Here is a 9,254-nt window from a genome sequence, read left to right on the forward strand (position 1 = left end):
TGATAAAGGGGGCACACACCAGTATGTAAATGTAGCTGGTTTATAACCCATGATCCTGATGGCACAAAATAAATAAAACATTCAAAATAAAATAAGCTATCTGGCATTGATCAGGTATGACTGAAAAATTTGCCAGGAAATTATAAAATTTTCAGATAATAAACCTTTGCTGTGCGCCCACAGAGTTTGATTTCACAGACACACAACTTATGACGCAATGCGAGATTGGAAGAAGCCGTTTATTGGAGTGGAGTGCTTTGCTTGAGTTCACGTTATAAAATTATTGCAAAAAACTTGTTGCCAATAAAAAAAAATAAAATAAAACAAACTCCAGATAAAAAGGAGTGTAATAAAGGTGAATAAATTATCTAAAAGGCATCTCCAGGTGTTAAGGCCACTTGCACATTGCCACTTAATTCTGGAAAGAGAAAAGAAAGAAGGGTTAAAATATTCCGAAATCAACACTTTGGCTATTGAAGTTTAAAGGGCATCTACCACCAGGATGAAAGACTATGCAAATGAAGCTGAGGGGCTCCAGGCTCCATTAACAGCTATGGAGCCCATCTGGTTAATTTGAATAATTTTAAAACACTTTCTCGTAAAAATATCATCCTAAGAAGCTAAAAGAAGAGCAGATCCTGCAAGAGGGGGCACACACACCAGTATATCAGTGCACTTGCTTTACAATGCTTCATCCTGGCGGTAGATGTACTTTAAACAGGTATGTTAACATTGCAGTGATAAGATACTAATAAGTCTTGTACATGGTTTAATGCATTCTTCTAGTACATATAGGACCGCACAGTTACCTTGCAGTTTAGCAGGTTGAGCACATCTCCATACACTCTGTTAAACAGTTCTTCCTTTGTATGTGTCCCATCAAGTTGTTCTATAAAGAGAAGTGAACATGTTTTGAACATGGTAACATTGGCATAATTAATTGTGATTATTTCTCCAGTTATGCCATCTCCACACCGAGTGGGCATGGAAGTGCATGAAGTGGGGTGCAGCTGGCAGCAGAGTGGGTCAGTGCGGACCGCTCCAGCCTTCTGATGTAGCTGGCAGCACCAGAGGGGCATAGACTAACATATACCAATGCACAAGAATACGATAAATGTCTCCCATCGTTTTCATTTGAAGACAAAGTCAACATAGAATTAGCACTTACCCACAATAACATTCATTTTTTCCATGATATGTTTGTGCTTCACATACATTGGCCAGACATGACCGTCAAAAAGTCCCGGTGGATCTGGAACTGTGTAATTTCGGGAGCTGTTTAAAAAAAATAAAAATTAATAAAAGTCAGAAGGCGCAACTGTATTAAAAAAATATAAATATGTCTGGGATCATGCACTGGCTTAACAGACTATAGAAGTAACTAGGTGTGGATACATATGTATCTATCCAACAAAGCTCAAGGTGGATCTCAACCTGATGACTCAAAATTATATATGAGCAATATACAAGATCAAAGATAGTCACCCGAAGTTCTTATAACACCGTCTGCAATTTTTCTAAATACATAACTCATACTGCTGCAGGTATCACAATGGTCTTGCCACAGACTTGGTATACAGATACATTCCAGTGGATATTTGCATATATAAAAAGCAATAACAATATTCTTGCATGAGATTGATCCACTGAAGAAATTTTGCAGCAATTAAAGTGGATAAGATCTCGCTAAATAAAATCTCAAAATTGAGTAAAAGTCTGCGGGCAATACATAGTTAAAGGAGTTGTCTGGGAGTTGAAAAACATGGCAGCTCTCTTCCAAATACAGCAGCACACCTGACCATAGTCTGTGCCACAATCGCAACTCATAGGGATAAATGGAGAGGAGCTGCAATACCGGAACAAACCATTGGCAGTTGTGGCGTCGTTTTTGAAAGAAAGCATTGTTTTTCAACCTCAACACCATCCCGTTGAACATCAAAAAATTTCAATGTATAGATTTTAATTTTGCATTTTAGCCTATTTAATGCAAGTCAGTAGCAATAACGCATCAAACACCTCTCAGATATTGGTAGAAGAAAGTCCAAAATATACATGTCCCTTGTGGACATACACAATGGGAATGCATTACAATGTCCATAGGACATATTAGGTACAGACTAGCCGCTAGATTATCAGATTATCAACAGTAAATTATATTGGCACCGAGGGGAGAAGGAACATGCAAGTTCCAATATCATTTAAAAGTACTGCAAGAGGTAAACATGTTTTAGAGATGGGTAGCAGAAGTTAAAGGGCTTGTCCACTTTCAGCAAATTATTATTGTTTAAGCAAAAGTTGTCCAACTTTCCAATATACTTGCTGTATCAATTCCTTGTGGTTTTCTAGATCTGCTTGCTGTTCCTCTGTAGAAAGCTTCTGTGTTTACTTCTAGTGTCCACGGCCAGGTAATGTACATGCAGGTGCACTGGCTGTTAGGATTATACAGCTCTGACTACTCTCTGCAATATCAAAAGTCATCGCATGACCATGGACAGATTACTATCCACTGGAAGTAAACATAAAAGCAAGCAGAGATCTAGAAACCCATGAAAAATTGATACAGAAATTATACATTGAGAAAGAATTTGATAGTTTGTGTAAAGAAAAGTTAGCAATCATTTTCTGAAAGTGGACAACCCTTTTAAGAGAGAGAAAATGTCCAAGTACAGTAAAAGATTTATGTACGCACAGTTCTCAAATACATGAGACAGTTCTAGGAAAATGCGTACACATTCAGCAGAGAACTGTTGCAGAACACAGAATTCTCAAATTTACAACATTTTATCTTGTGTCTACATCTCTAGGACAGGACAGTCATCTGGATTAACTTTGTGTGAGGACATTCACGTCAATAACATCCTGTCCTGTAGTCGATTGCACCTCTGAATCCCTGCAGCACTGCACATATCTGGCTGTTTCTCGGGTGATAAGAAAGCACATGTTCTATACCCTTCTGTACACCAGATCTAGGAAAGCTCACAGTCACATTGTTCTAAGCTATCCCAAGGAATGACTAAGCAAAGTCTAGTGTATCAGAACTTCTTATGATATGAGATATATAATTGACCAAGTGAAAAAGGTAAAATAAAAGACAGTGGCATACAAAAAAAAAAAAAAAAAAAGGTGTCAGGCACCCATGGAACAACACACCTACTGTCTACTAAAGAAAGTATAACTCTAGATACATGGCTATTTTTATATTGAGTGATTGAATGTGACCACTCCTCTGTGCACAGTATTTGACATAAGCCTCCACTGGCAGCACATAAGCAAATGCTGAGCCCAGCAGCCATGTATCCAGAATGCTGACAGCAAAAAGCCTCACCCTCCTGTCCGCTAGCAGCTGTCTCCTGTGATATAGTACAGTGCCGCTTATTGCCATTATTAACACTGTAAATCCCAGAACAAAGAGCGGTACCGTTTTCACACTTAAGTATCCAAGTAGCAAAACTGAAATCATTAACATGTTGACCGAGAGATAAAAATGGATTTTTTATTCTGCAAACTGAAAGGTGAACTAGTCCCATCATTATTTTAATACTGTAAGACTTTCTGGGCCATAAAAACACAACAGATGTGGTACCATGTCCTAGCCACGTTTAGTTTCTAAGTATCACAGACAATACAGTAATAAGACACAGCCATACAACTTTTAAGACCTCACCCCTTCACCAACCAGTCAAGGTGCATACAGTGCAATACAATGACATCAGTCTGACCATAATAGACCAGAGAGTGTGAACCTTCAAGAGACTCAGTGCTCAAACTACAACAAAAATCCCCTTTTTATTGCACAGCACTAACATCGAAATTGAAGCAGTAACTAATTACACCCTGCTCTGTCAGCATCCCGAGAAAACCAATATAGAAGTGGAGAAAATCTAATTATCATTGTAACTTCCCTCCAGGGTCCCCTGAACAGGAAGAATGGTGGGGCTCGGAGCAGGAGCTCCAATGATACCCCAGCTCTGTCCGCACCCCTGTAGTCCGAGGCAGCACAGGACATGTGCTAGAAAATAGAATGCAGTGCGGAATGTTCTGGGCTTCCTTTGAGTGCAGAATGAGCCCCTAGAGTCCTGTCTGGTAAACTCTATGCTAGAGACAACTTTGGTGCCCACAGCGAGGTCTCAGAAGGTCACTTATGGCATAGGCCAAGACTGAATTTTTTGCTCATTCATCCCCAAGTGAAAAAAAAACACATTAAAACACAATAGGGTCGCATACAAAAAGTCAACAAATTCTACAGTGAATGGGGAGAAGAAAAAAAATTAATGCGCAGAGGATGGGTCCTTCCGAAATAAAACCAGTCATTCAGGTAAAAACATGCAGACACAAGTGAGTTTAATACCTCCTTCTCCTCTTGCATTCGTCGTAGGGTATAGAAATAAAGTAACGGTGTGTAAATAACTCGATCAGTGGTCTGCAATGTGAAAAAAAAAATTAACATGTCTTTTACAATATATATTATACAATATAAAAACTACACAGTCCTAGTTTATATAGAAAATAATGGCAACTGCAGTTGAAGAACCATTTATGAAGCACATGGCAAAAAATCACCAAAATGGAATTTTCAGCCGTTTACAAAACAAAGTCAAGGAATCAATACATATCCAGATGGAGGGTTCATGTAGTAAGAGAGCTTAAATAATAAGACTACTTATACCCCTACAGACAGGATAGGAAAAAGTGTCTGATCACTGGCGTCCAGCAATTAAGAGAACAAGGTTCCTGAACCCAACTTCTATGACATGAACACAGTGTGCCAAGTATAGAGCTTCATGGACCATTGCCACACACAAGGGACCCAGTTCAAGTGAATATTAATGGTTCAACTGCTTGAATACTCAACTGCAATACTATCACTTTCCTGTGGACGGCAAAAAAGTGACGCAAGATTGATATCCTTCTGCAATATTACACAACAATGTGGTAGAGATACATTATACACTTCCTGCATATACATGTGACTTTATAAACACACCACACACACACAGATGGAAAGTATTCTGCTCTACAAGCATTAACTACTAGTCTACATTCTATGCCCCCCTAGGTCAGTGGAACACATGATCATAGACTGGGGGGGGGGGGGGGGAGGGGTTAAAGAAATCAAACCCACCTTTGTCGGTTCCCCTACATCAGCCAAAGTCTTTGCTGCGCCTGTGTATAACTGTGATGTCGGGAATGAAAGAAGAAGGGGCTGCAGTAAAGGGGACATCAAACTATGTGGGGACCCCTAAGGCATGTTATAGCATGGAATATACTTTGTAATTTCACAAGGAGTTGGCGGAGTAACGGTGGAGAATGAAAGTTTATAAATAATGTGCTTGCATGTGATCCCTGATACAAAAAAGGGTTGGGGGGCACTGCCCTAAGTTATATACACGGTTTAAATACATAAACCTATAAAGAATCAGAAAATGAAGTACTTACTCATAGGTGTACAGGAGAAAACCTTCTACAATCAGAATATGACAAGTCTCCTGCTCCTCAATTTCTTTGGAGGTCTCGCTATCCAGAATGTTGTTCACACCATGAGATCTCTCAAACTTCACAGGATCCTTTTTCCAAGCTTCAATTGTTTCAATCATGGCTTCAATATCCAATGCACTCAACACTAGAAAGAAGCAATATATAATTATTAGATTACTGGACTACTCTGAGACTACCCCTGTGTCGTGTGATTGCTGTTAGCACAGTTCCACCTTCACCAGTTATGTAGGCAGTGTGAAGCAGTGGCACCTTCTTACCATCATACTGCTTAAATCCATCTTCAACTTGGATCTGGTCCTGAGGCTGCAACAGTGATCAAAAAGAAAAATATACAAGAGCATTGTCTACATAAACCTTAACACATAGATTGACAAAACATGCAACTGTTAGTCAACACACAGAAATTTACATATAAAATGTCTACAAAGACTAAAGATTAGGAGAAATTAATACTAATTAATTACTATATGACACCATATTATTGCATTATAGACATTTCGACTAAAGTTAATGATGTACCAGTGGCAAGAACTAAAAGGCAAGGACCCCAGCAAGCTACAACGTTAACTATAGGGTGATACTAATATATCCCAAACAATGCAAATAATTTATCTGTGTAAAACAATTTCTATATCTACTTTATTATAATTCCACAAGGATAGAACAGACATAAAAAGAGGTTGATTTCACTTTACGTACCTTAAAGAAGTCATCTTGATGTACAACACAGCAATTGGGCAGAGACTTTATCAATCGGTTTGTCAGAGTGGTCTTCCCACCATTGGTAACACTAAGACAAGAAGAAATATCTAGATGAGATGTAGTATATAGAATATAGGATGTGTTACTGCACAGGAGTCTATTACATACTCATATGGGCCATGTCTACAAGAAATTAGGTCCGGTCTGGAGCACCATATATTCATTCAACTGTTGCTGAAGGTAACTTTCAGGAGCTGGTGAGTAAAGTTTCCTATTTTAAAGGACAGGGAAAAAGGATTGCAAAATCTGAAGCATCTGTGGGCATAGCTACAGAGGTTAATGTGTCTGTTTATTTTAGGAGTACTCATGGTGGAGGAATGGATATTATGTACATATTTCTCATCCATGGATACAGCAAATGGAAACACCAGATGCCTGGAGCGGTGCCCCCAAAAACGCATAACAAATTTAAGCACACTCTGTCTTATGTTCAATATACTTTAAAGGAAACCTCTCAGGGTGATTTGGGACAGTCATGCAACCATAAGTCCTTATCAGCACCAGCATGGTCGTTCTGTGATCCACACGGTTCTCCATAAGGTTCTTCTATGGTAGCCCAAGATGTAACTAATATGTTCATAGTTTGTAAGCTCTCGCAAGCAGGACCCTCACATTACAATGTTTTATTTTATATATGTATTCCATGATCTGTAAAGCACAGCAGTGTATGATGACCCCATAACATGACCCTTTATTATTATTATTATTTTTCTACACCTAGTTAGTTTAAGGGGAAATGACCACAGACTTTAAAAGGTTACAACATGCCAAGAGTGTGCCCTTTCAGTATACATTTGATACATGAGGATCACGCAGCCCAATCTGCAATGAACAGCAGTCAACTGATCAATAAAACAATGTACGGTAAATTGTATCCAAGTATTGTAAAAAACACCTTGTATGTTTAGCAAGGCAGAGTTAATGTCTGCTCAGTAGAAAAGCTTTGTGACTACGATATAAATAAAATACGGTCTTCTAAGGGAACTTTGTTTTTATCCATGTGCCATTAGTTGACTGCACACAGACAAATTCATTTCTACGGCTTATATACGGCTGTTTCCTGCATGAGTAGACTGCTGGAGCCAAAATAATGAGCACAGGTCCTATGGCTGCTCAGCTGTCTTTTCTCCTGTCATTGGTGTGTGAACAGACCTCAAACGCCAATGACACACTGCCAAGCGATGCCCACTGGCAATCACATGCAATACTCTTCAGCACACACAAATGAAGCCTTATGACAATGTGAAACCACCATAAACCAGCATCATGTATATACACCAAAGTCATACCAGGGATGACAATAAAATTTAACTGTAATCTCCTATCCACAACCACAACTCTGCGACTAGGAGCAATACCATGAATAAATACTGGGAAATATAATAAAAACTTTGGAATTCTTTTAATCTGGATTTCAAGACACTTTTTAAGATTCTGACGGACACTTCACAGAACTTGTGACATGAATCGTATGGTCATGGTCACAAAGACAAGCCCCAAGTACAGTAGGCAGTGTGAATGAACTTGACATTGAGGAACTTGTCAGCGGAGACTCCATTGTCTGTATTTCCGTACAGGAATCAACAAGTAATAACTGGTTGTCCTGCAGCCTGGATACAAAGTCAACAACCCGCCAAAGATCCTGATCCCACAATGGTGTACACCGCTTTATCCTTGTATTGTACATGTGACGTATTGCTGAATAACACGATGGAAACTATGGAGTCCAGTAACAATACGGGAGCCATAAACTGTTCCTATGCAACAAAACTATCCCCAAAAAAGGAGGGAAAACAGGAGGCTATAATGGCGCGCCCAGGCCTCCACACCCACTTGGCACAGATACCATGTATTATCTGGAAACAAACTGCAGCAATATTATGAGAGGAGTAAATAATATTTATGGATCGCTGCAATCAATGGGTACAATTTATTTGTCCTAGATCATTTAGGATGGCACCGGACAGGCAACACCTATGTGTCATATGATATGGCAGCCATAATCAATGCTGATGGACATTAGTATTAACAAAAATTACAAGTCGACTATGTTATCATTATTAGCTGTATAGTAAGAGAGAACAAGAGCTGAAGACACATGCTGATCTGGCTTATAGTCTCCTACACTGAACCCAGAGCCTACGGTCAGCGCTTTGCTGCGCTTTGCTGAGCTTTGTAGTTCGCCAGCAGCTGTCGCGCAGCCTCGTGTTACCCAGCCGCGCATGCGCAGTGACTCACCCGCCAATGCCCACGATGATCTGCATGGCGTCCGTCTATTCACCACGATCCACACACGTGAGAAACGTCAATGATGGATGGAAGGATGGAAAGTAGTAAACCCCAGAGCAACGCAGAGAGCAGAAGGAGGCGAAGTCAACGTCAACTACTTGTAGAAGCGTCCATTGTGAATAGAGCAGCGCGCAGCTCAGCCGGTCACCCACAAGGATCGGAGGGAAAGGACGTGCGAGAGCCGCTGCGGGGGCGCGTCAGGTGGCTGCGCCTACGCCATTGGTCGTTTAGAAGGATTGAGGCGTGGCGACGTGACGTCACCACCGCCTGTCAATACAGCGCAGAGAGATGCTGGGGCTGGCGCACAGCTGTCACCCGGGGGACACGTCACACTCATAACCGAGGCTTATTCACTACATGTCTACACTACTGAAAACATAGATGGATATTTCTAGAAATCTAACAAGTAATAGATGTATATTGGTAACATATTTTATATCCTCCCCCAACACACATGCATTAAAAAAAATTAAAAGTAAATTGGGCAATCCCTTTAACTTTGCGATTCACCACAATAAGTGCATGACAATATGAAGTTAAACCATCTGTGACTAGTTACTTGACTTCACAGCAATGGAAAGCTCAGTATTGGGTACAGGAAATGTCATCACTGGATTGTACACAATCTGGGGACAGTTTAAAGTGGGAAAAAACACCAGACATGAAACCTTTGAAAAGGTTTTAAAACTAAGGAAAAGGGAAAAGTG

The 9,254-nt window shown here is 40.0% G+C and overlaps 1 protein-coding gene across 2 annotated transcripts; it reads right to left on the bottom strand.

Annotated features, from left to right (window-relative positions):
• Positions 1–221: 221 nt before the first annotated feature.
• On the bottom strand, positions 222–8,730 carry LOC140127507 (nicotinamide riboside kinase 2-like). 2 transcript variants are annotated; one of them, XM_072148297.1, is made up of 8 exons: positions 8,497–8,730; positions 6,196–6,286; positions 5,754–5,799; positions 5,437–5,620; positions 4,349–4,420; positions 1,169–1,275; positions 810–889; positions 222–418 (listed from the first exon to the last, which is right to left on the bottom strand). In XM_072148297.1, the coding sequence occupies exons 1-8, from the start codon at positions 8,520–8,522 to the stop codon at positions 413–415; spliced, it is 612 nt and encodes a 203-aa protein (XP_072004398.1). In that variant the 5' UTR covers positions 8,523–8,730; the 3' UTR covers positions 222–412. The 2 variants fall into 2 exon arrangements, with proteins under 2 accessions (XP_072004398.1, XP_072004397.1); XM_072148296.1 differs by lacking the exon at positions 8,497–8,730 and adding an exon at positions 6,367–6,437.
• Positions 8,731–9,254: the final 524 nt, after the last annotated feature.

Source organism: Engystomops pustulosus, chromosome 4, assembly GCF_040894005.1.
Source record: "Engystomops pustulosus chromosome 4, aEngPut4.maternal, whole genome shotgun sequence".
Taxonomy (NCBI): Eukaryota; Metazoa; Chordata; class Amphibia; order Anura; family Leptodactylidae; genus Engystomops; species Engystomops pustulosus.

Bases quoted from the DNA above. Each gene is read 5' to 3' on its own strand.
- LOC140127507 (XM_072148296.1), bottom strand. From the start codon at position 6,422: ATGAATATATGGTGCTCCAGACCGGACCTAATTTCTTGTAGACATGGC. The intron at 1,276-4,348 runs GTATTAAACTCA...TTTTTTAAACAG, and splicing joins GAATGCAAGAGGAGAAGGAG to CTCCCGAAATTACACAGTTC. The intron at 890-1,168 runs GTAAGTGCTAAT...TTCTCTTTATAG, and splicing joins AAAAATGAATGTTATTGTGG to AACAACTTGATGGGACACAT.